This window comes from Poecilia reticulata, chromosome 20, assembly GCF_904066995.2.
Source record: "Poecilia reticulata chromosome 20, P_reticulata-male-v2, whole genome shotgun sequence".
NCBI classification, from domain to species: Eukaryota; Metazoa; Chordata; class Actinopteri; order Cyprinodontiformes; family Poeciliidae; genus Poecilia; species Poecilia reticulata.
Genome location: NC_088849.1, coordinates 10,874,876 through 10,894,872, shown reverse-complemented (window position 1 = coordinate 10,894,872; position 19,997 = coordinate 10,874,876). Strand labels below are relative to the sequence as shown.

The 19,997-nt window shown below is 38.0% G+C and overlaps 1 protein-coding gene and 1 long non-coding RNA gene across 2 annotated transcripts; one reads left to right on the top strand and one right to left on the bottom strand.

Moving 5' to 3' along the window:
* Nucleotides 1-1,249: 1,249 nt before the first annotated feature.
* On the bottom strand, nt 1,250-9,520 carry LOC145549380 (uncharacterized). The gene is made up of 2 exons (XR_014085331.1): nt 9,438-9,520; nt 1,250-7,405 (listed from the first exon to the last, which is right to left on the bottom strand). It is a non-coding gene; the product is annotated as an uncharacterized LOC145549380 (long non-coding RNA).
* A 2,213-nt stretch (nt 9,521-11,733) lies between these two features.
* On the top strand, nt 11,734-19,054 carry LOC103482520 (uncharacterized). Its single transcript, XM_081601617.1, has 5 exons — nt 11,734-11,844; nt 13,679-13,807; nt 15,779-15,850; nt 16,262-16,381; nt 17,873-19,054. The coding sequence occupies exons 2-5, from the start codon at nt 13,796-13,798 to the stop codon at nt 18,023-18,025; spliced, it is 357 nt and encodes a 118-aa protein (XP_081457743.1). The 5' UTR covers nt 11,734-11,844; nt 13,679-13,795; the 3' UTR covers nt 18,026-19,054.
* Nucleotides 19,055-19,997: the final 943 nt, after the last annotated feature.

Here is a 19,997-nt window from a genome sequence, read left to right as displayed (position 1 = left end):
GGCTTCACAAGGCCCATCATTTGCTGAGTGTTTCAGATGCGTGGCTGTATCATGTCAAAGCTGCTGACTCAGATGGGTGGACTTGTTCTTTATTTATTTATTTTCCTTTTGTGGCCAATTTCTGTTTTTCTTTTTATTTTAACCCCCAAAAAACCTTTAAAAGAACAAAAGTGTATTATTTTTAACTAACCTGTGAATCCTGCAGCAGATAGTCCAAGCCATCTCGCTAACATTCTTCCAATGTCAGTTCAACAATTGTAGAATTCTTTAAAAACATCCATTGTCAATTCAGATAGCGCAAAGGAACATTTTCCTGATTTGTCCTAAAACCAACACGAATAAACACCAACTTAAACTTGGTCACATCCAACACAGCAGGTGTGAATTACTGAAGCAGAGTAGTGGGGGGGGGGGGGGGGGGGGGAGAACTGCATGGTGGCAAAAGGAGTAGAAAAACTGATATATACAGAAGACAGCATATAGCGATTCTGAAAAGAAACCCTAAAGAGTATTCAAAATCTATTACTCAGTCAGGATTGGCAGTGTTAAATATCATGTCTGTTATGAAAACGTCTTTGTCCTAGTTTATTTCTACTATGGAGGTAAGTTAGAGTAATTGTGCAACAAGGTGTGCACCATTCACTGTCAGGAACATCATGATCCCCGACGGTATTTTACCTGCAGCACAAAAACAAAGATCTGTTTTCTTTTCTGTACCTGAACGAGGGGAGTGTGAGGACTTGACTGCAGTCCAACAGGAGATTTCATTTTCTTGTCTTTCTAAATGACTTTTTATTAAGCACTTGTTATTTTTTTTCACTATAACACTGCAATAGTCGGCAGACAGAATAATGCATGCAGTAAAATTTGTATTACTATTAGTAGAAACATTTTTTAATATCTGTACTTATATTAAAATTAACACTATTTGATGTTTGTGTATCTACCCATTTTTACTTATATTTGTCTGATTCTTTCCAATTCGTTCAGCTGTATTAAAGTATTGATCTTAATTTCCGATCTTTCACCACTAGATGGCGCCACGCGTCGTGTCAAAATGAGCAAACTTCTCTGTAAAATCTTTTCCAGTCAAAGCGTAAATCGCTTATAGAAAGGTAAATATACGCCATTATTACAAAGAGCAAATACATGGACATAAAACGATGCCTTCCATACTGCTGTGCACCGGTGGGTGAATCCACTTCATCAAGCATGTGCTAAATGCTATAACAAAGGAAGACAAAAGCTGTTTCCATAGAGACGCTTTATTTTGTGCACTAATTGACCCAAAAAAAAAAGACTCAACACACTTTACTTTGATTCAATTGCACACAAAGACATTAAAGTTTTATTATTTCATTAACACTTATTCAAAAAAAAAAGAAAAAAAAAAGGAGACATTAAGTCATAGTGGAATGATGAATTATTTAGCAAACCATCATGCCAAGGCATAACCTGATGCATTTGGTTTAATCCATGCAGAACACTTTCACATACCAAGTTATAAAGACAGTTCAGCGTGACTGAAACATGAAGGTATGCTCCATATAACGAAACAAGAAAAAGAATGAGGAACATAAAAAAGAAAAAAAAGTTTTCCTTTTTTTTCTTAACTTAGAAGAAATACTTGCGCAAACTTAGCAAGCTGGGCATGGTTCCCACACAATGAAATAGATATTCGAAAAAAACTTTTGGTAGGATGTATGGGAGAGGGGCTGCAAAAAACAAAAAGTATTGCAAATAATATCAGCAGACTTACTTATGTGGATAAGCTCTTTGCAGAGCATAATTGGACTGAGTGAGGAGGTTTGCAATAGGTGCATGAGTTTGCTTTTTGCAGGAGGAGAATCCTCGAGTGGGAAGCATGCAGACTTCCGTCAAGTGCAGTGACGCAAGTCTACTTGAACTTTTCCACACAGCGCCAGGCGCTGCACCTGCAGCAGAAAGTTAGTGTGGCATGTGAGTTGAACATACAGTACAATGTATGCACAGAAACTTTTAGCTTTTAAAGATGAAATGTATATGCACACAAACTTTTTTTTTTTCCTTCCAAGCCATTACTCAGTAGCAGACCAGATTTGTCTTCAGCAGACAAAAATTTTTTTAATTCTGCTAAATGGAGCATTGGTTCCAATAAAGCTTCACCTTGAAAAACCTTTAAAAAAAAAAAAAAAGTGTCAGACCTCTCATTCATAAAATATGTTGCGCCACAGCTTACGGGAAATGGTCACAGAGATGTAGTTTTCATTTTGGAAACTTGGGCAACAATGCATTCCAGTAAAGTCACGCCTTCCTGTCTCTCGCTATCAAAAGCTGCATACAGAACCTCTCTTGCTGTGCACACCAGGCACACTGGAGTTCTCCGTTTCCATTAGCTGTGCATTTAATGATTGCCTAGTTTTTAGTTTGCCAACCTTCAATTTAAAAAATTTCCCTGTGCATATTTGCCTTTGTATGTTCAGATTTAATTGTTTGCAAAGAAAATGTAAAAAAAAAATTTCAAACAGTTTAGACCACAACATTTCTCCATAGGTTGCAACTTCATTACATATATAAATCAAAACAAAATGTTGTATTTAGACAGGGTGGAGAGATGTGTGTGCTAAAAAATTTTCCTGTTAAAGAAAACTACAGATGCAATCACTCCATCACGATTGGAGGTCATTCCCTGATCCGCATGCAGGACAAACCCACAGAAGAAAACCCATCTTTAAATAGTTTATTGAAGAGATTATCAGTGTTTGGGTTTGTTCTGGCTGTGAAAAGGAAAAAGTTCTCTCAAAGTGATAACTAAAGGAGGTGTTTTGGGTAAGAGGATGATCTCTGGCTCAGCACACCTGCAAGACGGCTGTTGCTCATTGAGAGAAAGATCCGAGTCTGGCTCAGAAACGTAAGCGCCTTGGGTCTGGGGCTTCAGATAGAACCGGGAGTCTTTCCTTTGACCTTTAGCTCAGAAAAAATATGGAGAACGGGATAACATTGGACTGCTCAAGTAGGATTTAGAAAAGGTTAGCATATGACCTCATTTCTAACCAGCATGTTTGGCCATGAGGCATGGCGAGATTGTCAGACAGCTCCTTATATACTCAGAGGCGGATTAGGAGATTGCAAACAGGTGCGACTGCAACGCTCTGCCAAAGCCACACCCACCCCCAGGTGGAAGGTCTGCAACTCAGGCAACAGGTAAACAAACACGTCCAGCTCACACTCCAAACACATGCCACTCAGAGCTGAGTAAGTGAAAAAGTACACACGTTTAAAAATGAAGCAAATAACCAAGCAAAACACTTAGTTACTTAACCGTCATTTATCAACACGGTGTACATTATTAGAGGCTGACATGATGGCGTACGCCGGCCACCAGACAAAGTCCCGTAAGCAGGGAGTAAGGGAGGTGTTGTTTCAGTGTGGTTAAAGAATTTATACCGCCCTGGTAAAATTACCACACTTTTTGTAAGACCAAGATAAAACATTCCAAGGCTTGTTTTGCTTCTCATGCGTCAGGTTGGATGCAGAACTGCAGCTGCAAACTATAAAGGAGAACGTGTCCAAAGGAGCCATTTCACACCCTCATTGCTTGTGCATATGGGGGCTAACTATGTAGTAAGAATACTTCAAAAGACAGGTCACTGTTTTCACTGTAAGAATTATATGTGGACCTCATCGTGACTAATGAGTGCATAGCAAATAACCTACAAAGCTTTGTAGAGATATCCCTCAGTTCCCTGTTCGCAAAAGCTCAAATGCGTTCACTAAAATCGAGTAAGAATAAAGTACTGGGATTTCAAATATTTTTTTTACCTTAACACTAGCTCCCACCTCCCCCCTTTTTTTCTTTTTTTAACCCACTTGCCTTTTTCATTTACTGTATTTTTTAACAGGAACAATTTCTCTGAAAGCAGGAATCGTTAAACATAAGAAACCAAAATCAAAAAAAATATGTAGCAAGACTGCATATCAGCCATTGCTTGGAGATTAGTTCCTGTATAAAAGTTTCCCTATACCAAACTCTGTGATTAATTGATGCCTTCAAAGTTTGGCTTCGCTTTTGCTTAAGATCAGAGGCAAATTTTATCCACAACAAAAAGGTTTTACTGCATCAAAGACTCTAGGTGCTTTATTTATCTACTTGTTTTCTGTTTTGCCACCTTCAGTTTAGTAGGTTTGACATGAGACCATCAAGTAGTCAGCCATTCATTTGAACGAGATCCCTAAAACACAAAGTCCAACCATGTGCAAGTCGCTGCTCACTCTTGATCTCATGAGATAAAACAAGCTTTACTCGAGCACGGACAATTAAGCAAACCAAACCGGAAGGCAACAAGAAGCACCGTCACAAACAAACTGAAACACAAACGCAGTGCACACCTGAGAGACCTTTTAGACAACAGACCTGTTCTCAGCCTGATTCTTCCTGAAAATCATTGTCGAGTATTTAGTCAAGGTGGCCAGAGTCCAGACTAAACGATAAGTTATATAAATTATAATACTCAGATCAGTTTCCGATTACAATTTGCTTTCGTATTAGACATTTCCCAGCATAATGACATTGGTTAAAGTGAAAATAGGCCTTGAGCCAAAGAGCTATCCGACACTTCTGACTTGAGAATGCGTCTTAAATCCTTTCACTGAGAGTTTGTTTTCTTAGATTACTTCCGACAAGTTTCTTTAGAAAAAAATAAATAAAAAATTCCCTCTTGTACCAGCAGCCCTAAATGTAGCATCTTTATCTTATTTTAAATACTTTATGTTTGGTCATAGATCTTGTGCAGGTGTTGATGAACAGATAGAATTCCAGACATAGAAAGCCCACAGCACATGCAGTGCAGCATGTACGGCAACGTGTAAACCATCAACATCTGCCCCCTTTAATACACAACCAGCACGCGTCCATCTAGAACATAACTGTACCCAAAGCAAACGCCAGGGAACAGTTATAACTCTCAAACGTCTTAGAAAACTCTCTGCTCTACAAACTCGGCGCTGCACAACGAGAAAAGAAACGTAACAAGGGAAACGCAGAATGAATCCGAGCCGCCACGGAGCGATTCTGAGCACCTTTAGAGTCGCTCCATCACTGTGCAAAATCCCGCACATAGTTTCTAAATGAATCACGACACACAAGGAAACAAGACGTATCTTGCTGGGGAACATCTTCAGGATGTTTGCTTTCTTGGTTACGCCGGTCACGTTTCGGGTCCCACGATGCACCCGCTTTCTGGCAACTCTTGTCATAATCTGATGGATGTCTTTAATTACTGCAGCCTGTGATACTCTAACTCACATCAAACGCGCCACCCCGGCTCACACGGGCGTGCACGCGGCGCACACTTTAATAACTCTATTTATTGAAGATCAGCAAAGTATAATCACCAGGAGACAAATGCTGGTATGTTAATAGGCAGCATGGCTTCCTAAAAAAAAAGAAAATACAGCAAGGATATTACAATGAACAGGGGTCGCTTTGGGAAAACATCTGATCCTTCTTGTCTTGGTCAAACTAAATCTATGCCTTTTCTTTTTTTCCTTGTCAAAAGCATAACTATTTTTAAACAAAGCCGACAGGAAACGATGCAGACCCGTTGCGCTCTCTCAGTAATTCATCAGCGGCTCGAGCGCTCCACGTTTAAAGACAGCAGATAGAAGCAATGACCTTTGTTCTGGCTGCATCAAATACAGTGAAAACATCCTAAATTGCTGAATTCAAGGAAGTTCTCGTGTATCTCTAGACAAACACAGTGGGAGACAGAAAGTCTGCTGCAGTGTCAAAGAGCCTTTATCATGGTTAAAATCTGCACCATCCCACCTGTTTGAATTCAGAAGCCAAAACATTATTAATCCTTTACAAAACTAAAAAAAACAACATAAAAACAGTATTGCTCTGCATTAGTAGGAGGACTCTGGAATAACGCTTGGCCTTGCAGAGGACACAATCAAATTATATAACAGTTTAACAACCTTTTGAGTTATTACTTTCCAGATGTTATACTTGGCTCCAACCACGTAGCACGTTTTTTATTCCAACAACGTATTCGCTCTCTGCAAAAATGCCATTTGTAATCCGTTCACATGTAGTTACACTTCCAGGCCAAGGGACATGGAAGTTAATAATAGCAGGGAGTTGCAGGGTGAAAGATTTATCAGATCTGCACTCATGGCTCTTAAAATTCAAGTGTCTTAGAATGACAGATGTTAAAGCACATCTTCCTGAATATTCATGTTGTATTAGAAGATGAATCAGTTTAAAGTCCATGAAAATCATCCAAAATCTAAGATATCTTTTTTTTTTTGTTTTTTTATTTCTCCAACCCTGACATTGTTTAGCAAATCTACAATTAGCCATAATTTCCATTCAGACATTGATAAACACAGCATAATCCAACTATACTCAGACTCCAAGTCTTTTTTTTTTTTTTTTCTAAAAAAGCTAACCATAGTGAAGCTCTTCCAGATGGATTCATAAGCTAAGACTGGCTGCATCAAATTAATATGTTGAGTTTTGATTCAAAAAACAGAGCTAATGACGTGTGCACTCACTTCAACATGTGACACAAAAAGACTCACCGACTGTCACGCATTATTGGTATTTATTGCTTTAGCTTTCATGGCTGTTATCTGCTTAAGTTCACTATTTTATTATTTGAATCGCTCCAAAGGACAAATGAATGACTTCAGGAGAGCAGATCAAAGGTCAAAATCATTAAATCAAGAAAAAAAACAATATTAAGAACTGATCTTGTTTATTGTAGTTTAATATTTTAAATATTTAATATTTTAAATACAGATGTTTTGTTGTTGGCAGATGCCAACAACAACATCTGCCTTTGCCAGTGTAAAAAGTTATACTGGATACTCAAAATGATTATTGCTAATAACCAAAGGTGAGTCACAAATTCAATGACTTTAGACTTGATTGATGCAAAATACTTTGGACTTGACTTAAGACTTTTACGCCAATAATTCGTGACTTTACTTTGACTTGAAAAGATTTACAGTGGTGTGAAAAAGTGTTTGTCACCTTCCTGACCTTGTTTTTATCCATGTTTGTCACATATGAGTGTTTGGAGCACCAAATCAATTTACTCAAAGAGAACACAAGCGAACACAAAACGCAGTTTTTAAATCCAGGTGTTTATTATTATTATTAAGTCACAAAAAAAAAAAAAAAACACTTTCTTTTTTATACCACTAAATATCTTAACCAAATAAAAAAAAGGTGTGTCAGGGAAAAGCATTAAGTGTCCTAGAATGGGTTATCCTCCACTATTTAACAACTTTCCTCCTCTTTCCTTCTCCTATTGCTACAAGAATGTTGGATGTGCCGTATTATTTACCTGGTTTTCTTCTGCATGCTACAATGACACCAACGAAGCCAAAGGGAGGGGAGAGGTTCTGCCATCCACTTCTACAAGGTAGGTAGGCACAAAGTTGGAAAAAGAAGAATGAGCGACACACAATGCAGAAAATTTATATAAGTCAGATAAGAGCAAATTAACAAAAAACATAACAATATATGTTTGTGTGCTCTTTATTTGATTTAGTTAATATGCCATAGATGCAATATTTGCTTTTTTATGTTATTGTCAGGTTATAGGATATATATTTATTTATTTGTATATATACACTGCTCAAAAAAATAAAGGGAACACTTAAACAACACAATATAACTCCAAGTAAATCAAACTTCTGTGAAATCAAACTGTCCACTTAGGAAGCAACACTGATTGACAACGGGGACCCTCGTCGGGTCAATCAGTGTTGCTTCCTAAGTGGACAGTTTGATTTCACAGAAGTTTGATTTACTTGGAGTTATATTGTGTTGTTTAAGTGTTCGCTTTATTTTTTTGAGCAATATATATATGTATGTATGTATAAATTTGTAAGAGGCAAACTGTTACCATTTTTTAAAATTATTTCGTTCAGATGAGCCACTTTTATTTTTAGTATCGCTTATTCATGTATTCAGTCAGTTAAAGTTAGATTTCTTAAATTGTAGTAATTTTTTTTTGTACATTCTCATAACTCATGCATCTAACACAACAAAATGAGCATTGACTTAATTTACTCGCCAAAACTACAACGTCATCAAAGAATTAATATCAGAGTGAGGAAAACATCTAGGCTCAAATCTTAAGTGAAGATGCAACATCTGACTTTCTTACACAAAGAACGATGAGTGAAAGCTAATAAAAGATCTAATGTTAATGTAATAAAAGATTGTTTTTGTTCTCACTCATTTGGTTATGGAGTCTGGAAAGTCACAGAGTCCACTGTCTAAATGCCAAGTCTCTGGATTCTGAGCCCGAACCAAAAATAGTAAAACAGCACTGAGCTGACAGGCTCTTACTGTTGCACTTGGCCAACATTTATTTTGTACAGAAACTTGATTATTTTGCTTGTGGATCATTTTTCTTATTATTTTCTAACTACTGGAGGCCTTTCAATTGGATATTTTTTTTACTGTAAAAAAAAAAAAAAAACATCTTCAGAACATATGTTCTGATGATTCCTCTTTACAAAACATTCATTTACTTTGATATCGCTTTTAAAATCTCAAAAATATCAGAAAATCGACATACCTGATCAAATAACTCGAAAATGAAAAGCTTAGGACTGTGATTTTGACTGGAGGCACGCATACTTTGACTTTGAACTTAACTTGGAACATTCGTGCTTTTTACTTTGCACGTAGCTCCACACTTGGGTGGAAAAACCTGAGACATGCAGTGCGACGACTTGTTCCACCTCTGTTAAAAGATGTGAACTTTTCACTGCAGAGGAATCTTAAACAAAGTGAGCTCAAGTTTATGTTTAGTATCTAAGTTTTCTTATGTTGTAAATGAACATGAAAGAGGAGATGAACTCCTGCAAACCTCACTTTTAACACATTAAGCACAATAATTTTATCGTTGTATTTTTTTTAATTTGATTTTATATTTACTGTAGTTTAGGAACATAAAACTAAAATCTTGAATCTTCTACCAGTAACTAACATATTTTAGAGAAATGTACTTCAGTTTGCTCTTGTTGTCTTCTGGATTGATCTGACTCAGCTGCTCTGTGTTGAGTCTCTGAGTGAAAGACAACGTATGTAATGTACGACACCCAAAAATGTTCCAATAAACATTTCTGTACTTGCTGTACCATCGTACATTTGAAGGTGGCCTACAGTACATGTTTCACACACGCAATTGAGGACGTCATCTTTCCTAGACTCACTAAAACTGAGTGGGATAATCTACTGACAAGCTCGACTCTTAGCTCTGCATTTTACAAAAAATCTGGTGGTCTTAGTCCAGAGTGAAAGTTCACTCTGAGGCTGGAGGATTGTTTTGATGTTTGGCTGTTCCTGCCTTGGAATTTGCCAAGGAATGTAAACAATCCAAAACATCTTCCTCGCAGAAAGATTAAAGGATTTTTTGTTTTACGGATCAAACCCATTTGTTGTCTTGATCGGCCAGAGTTTTTGGTGGGTGTGTCTTGGTTGGTCAGAGATGCATCTATGTGGCCGTCTCCAGTGGCGCAACTACACATTATTCAGGTGGATGCAAAAACATAGATCGGCGCCCCCCCCCCGACCGAGGGACGGAACGTCAGGGTGAAGGAGCGACGCTCACTCAGCACCCCCCCCCCGAGGCGACGATACGTGAAGGGTAAAACTCGCTACATTTACCTCGTTATGTGCGCGAGGTGAAGGAGCGTAAGGCGCGCATTAGTGTACGGGAAAACATCATCGGCGCGCCGCCCCCTCCAGACGGGGTTTTGGCGCCCCCTCTGGTGCTGCGCCCCTATGCGTTGCATACCCTGCATACCCACTTTTTGCGCCACTGGCCGTCTCTCATGCTCTGTCTGCCATTCGTTGAACCGCTACCTCCGTCGTTCATGACTCATCACTTCGCTGACTCAGCTCTTAAGAGAAAACACAAGTTTAGAGTTTTTGTAACATCAACATTAGTTGGGCATTATTAAATACTTTATATTCTGTGCTTAAAAAATATTTAGGCTTTCTAACCAGGTGAGTTTTTTTGTGTGTTTTTTTAAAGAAGACACAGCAAACTTGTCAAACTTTCTGTCCTATTTGTAACAGAAAACATACACAGCATATTATCTCAAACGCACCCTAAAACCCTTATCTCAAACGCACCCTAAAACCCTTATCACAAACGCACTCTAAAACACGGTAGTGGCAGAATCAACTTTTCTCCTATTCATCAATAGGAGAAAAGTTGCTGGGAAGATGACTGGAGCTAATCACTGGGCAGTCACGTTGGAGACGGCAGAAGACTTGAGCATGAGGCAGAGGCTTGGTTTCCAGCAGGGCAGCAACCATGGACATACCCAGGACTCCACCGGAACGATGAACATCAAAGAATCAAAGAATTAGAATTATTCCACCAATCTCAGAATACTGCGCTGCCAAAGCAAATTTGAAGATGTATGTTTTTCTTCCTCTATTATGTAGTACAGTACTTGGTCTACAATATAAATGTCCAATGGAGTACATTAGATTTATAAGGAACTCTGCACATTGCCAGCTTGTAAAGGGTTTTTCCTTTTTTTTTTTTACATAATATTTCAATGCCTGATTAATAGCAGGATATTACAGACATGAAATTTGCGAACTATGACGTGAAGCAGCAAATGTTACACGTTTTCAAGATCCGAGTGCATAGGCTACACAAAAATAAAAAAATAAAATAAAATAAAACGAAAGCTTCAAACCAAAACATGCACTGATCATGATAATAAGATAGTCTGCTATTACATAATGCTTACACGGGTTAATGAATGAATGACACTTGACCGAAAAGGAATTACAATGCATTACTAATTTTATAGTGCAGCGTGGGACTCCGCAGCAGCGCCTGTATCCTCTACGAGTGTGATTTATGAAGGTTTTTGGCTCACGTTCAGCACTCGGTTCATCAGCAAAGCGCCTGCAGCTTGCTCAGAGTAAGACAGGAGCCCGTAACATGAGCCGATGACAGTCTCAGAGGCACTCAAAACTCATTTCTCTCGCAGATCAAATCGTGATGTCAGCAGAGACTGTTGTACTCGGAGGATGAACCTTATGCATGTGGTTGTAAAGTTCTCTCCTAGTGAGGACGGAAGTTCAGTCACATGCGCGTTGTCGAGTTGGAGAGCTGCGTAATGGAGATCGTGGGAACGGACAGTAATTTCCTGAACTGCGTACGGGAAATGTCATGAGGACATTTTTTTTATTATTTTATTTTCTTTTTTTTTTCTTTCTACTCTCTGAGGCCACCCAGGTTCATCATCTGAGCAGCAATGAAGAGGCGCCCAGCAGGGTCCGTTTCCAGCTTTAGCACGCAGAGACTATGAATGAGGAATGACCAATGGTGAGTAAAGCCCGGGCTTCTCGAGCGCTCTAAACCAATTTGGTGGTGACGCACAGAGCCGAATAGCTCATGGTTGCGCAGCAAAAAAAAAAAAAAAAAAAAAAAAAAACAGACAAAGTTACCATTATGTTACAGCGGAGATTTAAATGAGGAAAACACTCCTCACTCAAAGTCTAGCTAGGTGAAAACTTGCACTTAGAACGAGAGAGGCGAAACTTACCCGGAGCCGCCAGCGTGCGCAACCGTCTCCCAGACTTCTCCGGCGAGCGACTGGCGCAGTCGCTATATATTGCCGACTTAAGTGGCTTTCTAAACGGGGGAATTCCGTATGAATAACTTCCCATCTACCAGTCAGAAGGAAACCGATAGTTTCAGGATTTGGCTTACGGAAATGTCGTTAGCCGGCTTACCGGAATAGTGGACGCAACTGATAACCCTCACCAGCTGAGATTTACGACCCTGAAGTTATAAGACAATCACACAGGTAGATATTTGCGTGAAAGGAGCAATGAAAAATCTTTGATTTATTTTTTGTTCATTGTGGGGGAAACAGAAACAACTGTCAATTCAAAGTCACACAGTCAGATAGGCGGAGCAGATTAATATGTGCGCAGTTTCCGTTTGAGACTGAAAGCCTCATTAAAGTCATTACCGCACACCTCGGGAAGATTAGGAGTATATTTTTTTAACTGCTGGAACGTCGTGGCTGTCCTGCCAAAGTTATGTTCTCATGATATGAATGAGAGTGTTGAGCTACCTTCACGTTTAGGACAGTTTGCAGTGTAAGGTCGTTGTCTTAAGTGCGCTTAAGTCTTTAAGTTTACATCGAGGTGTAAAGACGTACGGAACGGCTGCACGTATGGGGCCCACTTCACAATTTCTCCTCTTTTCCTATTGAGCTATAAGACAAAAAAAACTGTAAATAAAAAGAAAAGCAGTCTTCGTATGATGATTGTGCTTATTAGAGGAGTACGGGTGTCTGAACTAATCTGACTGTAATTTTATCCGAAAAACTGGTTTTGCCACCCTGGGTAGCAACTACTGTCACTAACCGTTTGGAAAAACTAGAGTCTTTTTTTTTTTCATTGATATGGAGGAATGTTGGTTCACTTTTTTTTTTTTGTAGAACTGTTTGTTATACCTCCAGTGGGGGTTTTGAGCACAAACAGGGCAGTCACAGTTTTATGATTACCACCATCATGTTTAAATGTAGGCATGTGCTTTAAACACAAATGCTGAGTTAATTTTTCTCCATCTGTAAAAAAAAAAAAAAAAAAAGTTCAACTTTGCCTTGTCAGTCCACAGAATATATTTTTCAAAATTTAACTTTTTGTTCTTTTTGGTTTGCGTAGCTTGTATCCCTTTTATAGCACCGTTTCTTGAGTTATTGGATACATACATATATTGTAGTTTGCTTTGGTAGCTGTGCAGAACATTGCATAAGAATGAAATGGTACTGCCTTGACATGATAAATTATTAGGGTTGGCCTAAGGCTGAATGTGGAGCTATATGCAAATATTTACAGTAAGCATGAAATATGACCTCACCTCAGACACAACAGAAAGTAAAGATATATAGATATAGATAGACATAGGTATATGTGCATTATATTTGTTTTTAACTTCATTACAGACTAAACAAGTACTGAGCTACTGTACTGTTTAAGAATTACAGAGGACTCGGTGGCCCCCTGCTGGCCTGACATACTTGGACAGCAGCTTAGGTCACTTGAAACCTTGGGTCAGTTTTGTAAACAGTGAGCAATATGTGTCTTTTATTATTATCTATTATTTTCCACATGCAACCCTGCATTAAAATGAATAAATTCGTCCTGTCAGGTTTAATTTAGCATTCCTCGCAAGACAAACTTCTTTTTAGAAATGATAAATATTTGAAGACGTTGACTTGCTTTGAGGAGTTTTTGTACATCACGTTTTCTCGGGAGCATGGTGCTGAGGGTGTTTCATTCATCTGAACATGGTTGAGTGAACTTCAAGAGGCTAACTGACAGAAATAATGTCCTGATATTTCAGCGCTTACTTGGGTTTTTCACTGCAAACAGCTTTCTCCGCTTCCCGGCTTCCCAGTATGCAGTAAATGCAGTTTGCAACACCTGGACATCATTTGATGGTTACTAACTGTTCCATTCATTATTTATTCATGCATTGATACCGTCTATGTGAAATTTCCCTTTCTTCCACTCAGCACATTTAATAAAAAGGCAGTTTTCAACCTGTATTTTTGGCCCATTGCTTGTACACTAACCTTTCTCTTTCTTTCTTTCTTCCCCATTTTTCCCTACACTTTGTCCATGCAGCATCTTCTTTGCATCAATCTCCTAGTTCTTGTGCTTCTACCGTCGTCACTCTCCTGTGAGGGTAAAGCTGAACCGGCTGCAGTTCGAAACCATTTCATTGCATTTGTGAAAACGGACATGGACAATATTGTAAGTATGAATTAAGTCGTTTTGCAAAAACAAATGAAGCATTTAAAAAAAAAAAAAAAAGAGGAAAAGAAGAGCAGCTTTAATTAGGGCTTTTATATTTTTTATTTATTTTGAGTTATCGGCTCTCACTTTCAAGGAAAATACAAAAATGGGACAAACGCTGCATGGCCTTATCCGTTTCTTTGCTTTGTAAGAAGGAAGATCTATTTAATTAATCTGAAAGTGATACGTTTTCCCACTTTTACCTAACATGACCTCTCAACAGCTTGGGTATTTTATGTCACATTTAGAATATGAAAGGTGAAATACGAGTAATCTGGTCTATCAGTGTTTCAATGGAAAAAACACATTTTTTTCCTCTGCAATAACTAGTTTGAATGGGGGGGAAATGGATGGACTCCAGAAGCTGTCATTCTGTAAATGTGTTGACAGAATTATGGAAGTTATTCATGCAACGTCTGCTTGTAAAAAAAAAACAAAACAATATATATATATATATATATATATATATATATATATATATATATATATATAATAGTAAACTCCAGGTTTCTCCAGATTTAGAGAATACATACCAAAAAAATACCCTGTGCATATATATATATATATATATAAACTCCAGGTTTCTCCAGATTTAGAGAATACATACCAAAAAAAATACCCTGTGCATAAGTACCAAAGTGCTTTCCACTTATTTTTTTTTTTTTTACTGTTAGTTTCAAATTTCAATGCTTTGTCGTTATAAATCTTGCTGTAGCTGTTATCAAAATCATCCTGTTTACATTTATTTTGCTATTCAATTGTGGCCTCTCCTAACAAAACCTCTACTTTTATATTTATTTGTATAGCACATTTCACATACAAGACAGTTCAAAGGGCTTTGCGTAAAAGTCAAGAGTAAGAATTTGAAATTAGAGCTTAAAAACACAGACATACAAGAAACAAGAGAAAACAAATGAGAAACAAGGGGAAATAGTTGTCAAATTCAATTAGACATTAAAAAAAATGTTTTCAGCTTGGATTTTTCTGTCAGGACAACAAAGGCACTTACACACAGGCAGAGCTGTTTTAAAGTAAAGTATATTGTCTGTGCATCAGAAAGCCAGAATAGCACAAGGCCGTAGCCCAGTGACATTTGTAATTAATAAATCCTTTTTTTATGAAATGTAGTTTCCATGAACAAAAAACAAAAAAATACACCAGCAGACAAGTTGGAGCACATGAGCTGAGGCTGAAGAAGAGACTCACAATAGCATATGTAACATAATATTACACATTTCAGGTTCAGGTGATTTATTTTTTTTCACACTACTTGTTATGAAGGAAACTAAAGCTTTGCTTACAGGCATAACACGCTAAATCCCGCTGGATAATACGTTGGCCCTGTACCTTTTGCGTTGAACAATAATATTGTTTTGAGACCATTTTTAAGTAGTGTAACGGTAATGGCAAAATAATGCAAGAACACATTCTCAGATATCGATAAACTTTAAATTCTCATGGGCATTTCAACACTGGAACCAGAAGACATTTGAAATACGCAAAACAAACAAACAAAACAACAGACACAACAACTAAAATGAATTACAAAGTCTCTATGTAGACAAAATAGTCATTCGAAACCATTTCTGGTTGAGAGCAACGAACCAGACTGAAAACCATTTTTGGTAGAGATAAGAGATTAAAGTTAAATGAAAATGATTGTTTTAATTCATCATGCAATTAATTGATTTATTGTTTATTGCGACAGGCCTACTTACAGGTTATGCAGTTAGGACACTTGGAATGGGATCATGTTGTCTGGGTCATGTTGTTTCAGCTAGGAGATTAATACAAACCAGACTAAAGGGATATAACTGAAAAAGTGTCGTTTTCACAAACTGTACCATGAGCCAATGTAAAGCCAATGTTTTTTTTTTTGTTTTTTGTTTTTTTGTAATGCTAACACTGTTGTGTTCTCATTCATTTAAGAGAGACGAGCTGCAAAACCTACCCTGCCGAGAACGGAAATACAAAATAGCAAACTGCACAACAGAGAACGCTGTGAGTAATGGTTATTTTCTGTGTCACCCAAGAGATTTGGGCACACCTTTTGGTGTTCCCTGAATAGGTGTGACTGATTTTTTTTTTTTTTTTTTTGACTGTTACGTAACAGTGTGTCCTAATTTTGGACTTACTGTCCATTGCTTCAAATGTAAATAGGGACACAGAACATAAAAGCACACTTATGTATTTCTACTTTTGTGCAAAGCAGCTCTAGTACCGCAATACAAGCAGACACTTTTCCAGTGAATCTGCCAATAGCAGCATGCACGCATTAGTGTCCAAACCTCTCACTTTCTCCATTTCCCTATATCTGGAGGGAAAGCTGGGTATTTTCCTTGTGTGTTTAAAAGCAGATCTGAGCTTTTTTTAGTATCCGCCTTGACCATGACTCATGTTATATTCCCGCAGGATATTGTGGAAACCTTGCTCCGTCAAGCCTGTGAAATGCAGAGGCTAAACCTTCAGAACATGACAAAGCTGGCCGATACTGTCCAAACTTCGATACGATGCACTTGTCCTGCAAACGTGGTAAGTGTACCGCAGAATTCAGTGCTCCTTTCTCATTATTGTTATGTTTTTAATGTTCTATTATTTTGGGGAAACAGGAAACAAGGCATAGGAAGGGGTTTCTTTTGCTTTTATCTCTTCATGAGATGTGGAATTTATAATCTACCTAGGAATGTTGGCAGGTTTTTATTCTTCACTTTGTCAAGAAGGTGACTCACTGTCAGCTCATTCTGACAGTGCATTCAAATATGATGCCTGTTTGCTGCCAAGTCTAACTTGACGTGAGGTCAGATAGAACTAGCAGTCGATTCTCACCATGGAAGTGACAGTTAAGTAGCAGGAGCAGTGGATCAAAATTTAAATCATTTTCTCAGCCTTTTTGTTCGTGTGATAATTTTGTGTGTGTGTGTGATCTTTACTTCATTGGCAGCCATAAGTTAACATACCAACTACATAGTATTGAGTATACACGTCAAGGGTAAAAATAACACTTTAATTGTTCCTGGATAACCTCTCTTTACACTGTCATGTACACTTCTGCTTTAGCTGCGCAGGATCTCAGTGAGATTTGATGATTCAGGCTGATTGTTAAAAGTCTGAGTCATAATCAAGGCCTTTGTACTTCGACGGGCTTTATATTATTGCTTCACATTCTCGCATAGTTTAGAAAAAATCTTTTTTTTTTTTTATTTGCTCTCGGTCAAAGTAATGAACACGGTTAGGAACCAACTCCGCATTTTTAAGGTGTGGAGTTGGTTCACCTGGTTTTGTTGATTACATTAACCAGATATAAATGTATCTTTGATTGCCTGTGAGGTTAATAAAATGACATTGTCTCAATGTAATAAAATGACATTGAGACAATACCATGAGTCTCATGGTATTGTACCATGAGACTCTCATGGTACAATAAGCTTGAGAAAAAAAAAACATGCTTTGAGAGCATTTGGAATACTTGCATTTATTGGGCGACAAAAAATATCTTGACTATGGTATAAATTGATCTTCAAAGGATTTTGAGGAACATAACTTTCTGCCACATCTTTAAAATGCGCGTGTGACCTCTGATCCTCCACTGGTTTGAACAGCACTTCGTATCACAATAAAGGGTGTGTAAATCTCATCAGGAAATTACTTTTGCTGTAATGTGACTGTAATTTTAAATTATCAACTCACCAACGGCCTAGATAAGTTCAAACCTCTACCACAGCTTTTATCTAGTCTAATCATTTACTAGGTCACGCTTTCTGGTATCTGGCACACCGAGGGAAGTGCGTCTTCGTCGGCGCAGACAAAGCATCTGCATAGCGCAGCGCGAGGTCAAGCAATATCGAGTCAGAGCAGCAATATTTGAGAAGCAGTTGAGTTGAGTCTGTAAGAGTGGCAAACATGTGAGGCATACATATTATGTCGGGGTACTTATGCAGTTTTTCCAACAGTTCCACAAAATCTGCTTTAGTGATCAAATTATTTATGCTAACACCAATTAGTATGTCTATCTTTGTTTCACAGACAAAAGACCCCAGTGTGAGGTCACAGCGACGGAGGATTCCAAGAAACACGGGGAAGAAGATGAAAAAACGTTGCAAAGCTAAAGCAATTCTGTCTTCCATGACTGTATGCTACCAGAGGCTGGACACTCAGCAAACAGATGCTCGAAACTAAGCTGAAGCACAGCATGAAACCAAACAGGGAAAAAAAAAAACAGCAACAAAAAAAAAACCAATGTGCTGCCAGTTTGTCTGAACTGTGCTGTCGTTTCGGATTATGCAAGAAGACGCTTCCAGTTAATTCAAGCTTTCCTGTAAAGTATATTTGTCTTGCGGCTGCTTTAGGTGTTGGACAACTGCTGACTCTTGAGATCAGTTTCCAAGCTACACAGAAACAAGTCATTTAGCAGAAGGAAGCAGACTGGACTCTCCCACGCTACATGGATGAGCTGTGTGCTGTACAGATCTACTGCTACAAAGAGGAATTCACTTAAGACAAAAACTAAAGGCCTTCAGAATGCATATAGCTAGTGTTTGAAGGGGCGATTAGTGAAGAATCTACTTCCAGAGACTAAGTTAAATATATATACATGTATATATTTGTGTAAAAAAAAAGAAATGCTCTGGTTTTTACTCGTTCTCAGAAATGGCTCCTGAAGTACAAACTGGAAATGTTATGGTGCTCAAATGCAGTTTTGCTTTCACTTCGGAAAAAGAATGACCCGACTAGTCCAGACATATTTTTGTTATCTTGGTTATCTGAAGCCGGTTGTTTTAGGCTGTGTGTCAAGTCATCATTGCCGTCTTTGGTGACAATGTATTCATTAGTCGCTCGGAATGATTGATATATTAAAAGCATATTCTGACACAGATGGCTGAGCTCGGTTCACAGGCCTCATTACTTATGTGGGAGACATCGAAGATGCCTTTCCCACCGCTTTTGGTCGATGTTGTGATTAAAGATACTTTTATCATACAAAAAAAAAAAAGAAAAAGAGCCAGCTATGCTCAACGATCAGACTTGTAACAAAAAAAAAAAAGTTGAAACACGCAGCCTTTGTTCCTTCTCTCTCCTCCTTTCAGTGCTGCTGATTTCGGCCTTGTGCTTAAAAGGCCTGTTTTTAAGCAAGTGAAGTATATGTGTTATGTATGACATTGCATGGGTTTCCCCATCTATATTTATAATTAAAGAAATTACTTTGCACCTACGACTCTAATGCACTTTCTATGACATCCCTTTAGGCATCAACTTTCTTATGCAAGTCAGAAATAAATCACTGGTGTCTTCAAAGAAGTTTATTTATGTGGTTGACATACATGACATTAAGTGCACAACCATATTTAATGCAAAAAAAAATCTAATTTTTTTGCTCGGCTTAAATATTTCTCCTTCTGAGACATGTTAGTTTTTAAATCTTGTTTGGAAAACAAAACAACTCAAATCATTGCTAAGAGTAGACAATGACTTTAAGAGCAGAAAGGAAAGAACTCGGATAAGCGCCGACAAGACCCATGGAAATATACAATCTAGTGTCACCGTAGTTGTGATTCTACAATCCGTAATGTGTTGAATAATGATTAGAAAAAAAACAAACAATTACACTTAATAAAAATAAAAAAAAAGTCTGTGAATCATATCTCATATTATTCAGCATAAATTAAATGGATTAAGAAAATAAATAAATTTCACTTTATAAAGTAAGGGGGGAAAAAAACAGTTAAAAGCTACATTTGCCAGTAGCAGTAGTGTTACGGGACATGTTGCCTGTAAAGTGACAGCTTTAAAAACTGGTTTCTATAGGGAGTGACCTCTGTCTAAACAGGGCGGTAAGAGAAAAGTTCCAACCTATTTTCCCTCAGTAGTCAATTATATTGCACTTTGATATGAAAACCTTCTGTTTGAGAAGAGAAGACTGACTGAATGCGCTTCAGGTCAGGGTAGAAACTCTGCAGCAATCACAGCCATCTCCAACAAGCTTCATCTAACACTCTCTTCCCAGTTTTACTACGCACTTCTCTGTGTGAATTTCTGCACACTTGCTAATCCCAGGGCAGGAACTTTGTTTTTGATACTTACATAGGAAGTAGTGAGAAGGAAGGTAAGATGAATTGGATGGGTTCCCCCCCCAAGAAAGGAGCCGACATGC

What these genes read in the sequence shown, in the direction of transcription:
- LOC103482520 (XM_081601617.1), top strand. An exon ending in ACTGCACAACAGAGAACGCT is followed by an intron (nt 15,851 to 16,261) that starts GTGAGTAATGGT and finishes ATATTCCCGCAG; the next exon opens with GATATTGTGGAAACCTTGCT. An exon ending in GCACTTGTCCTGCAAACGTG is followed by an intron (nt 16,382 to 17,872) that starts GTAAGTGTACCG and finishes TTTGTTTCACAG; the next exon opens with ACAAAAGACCCCAGTGTGAG.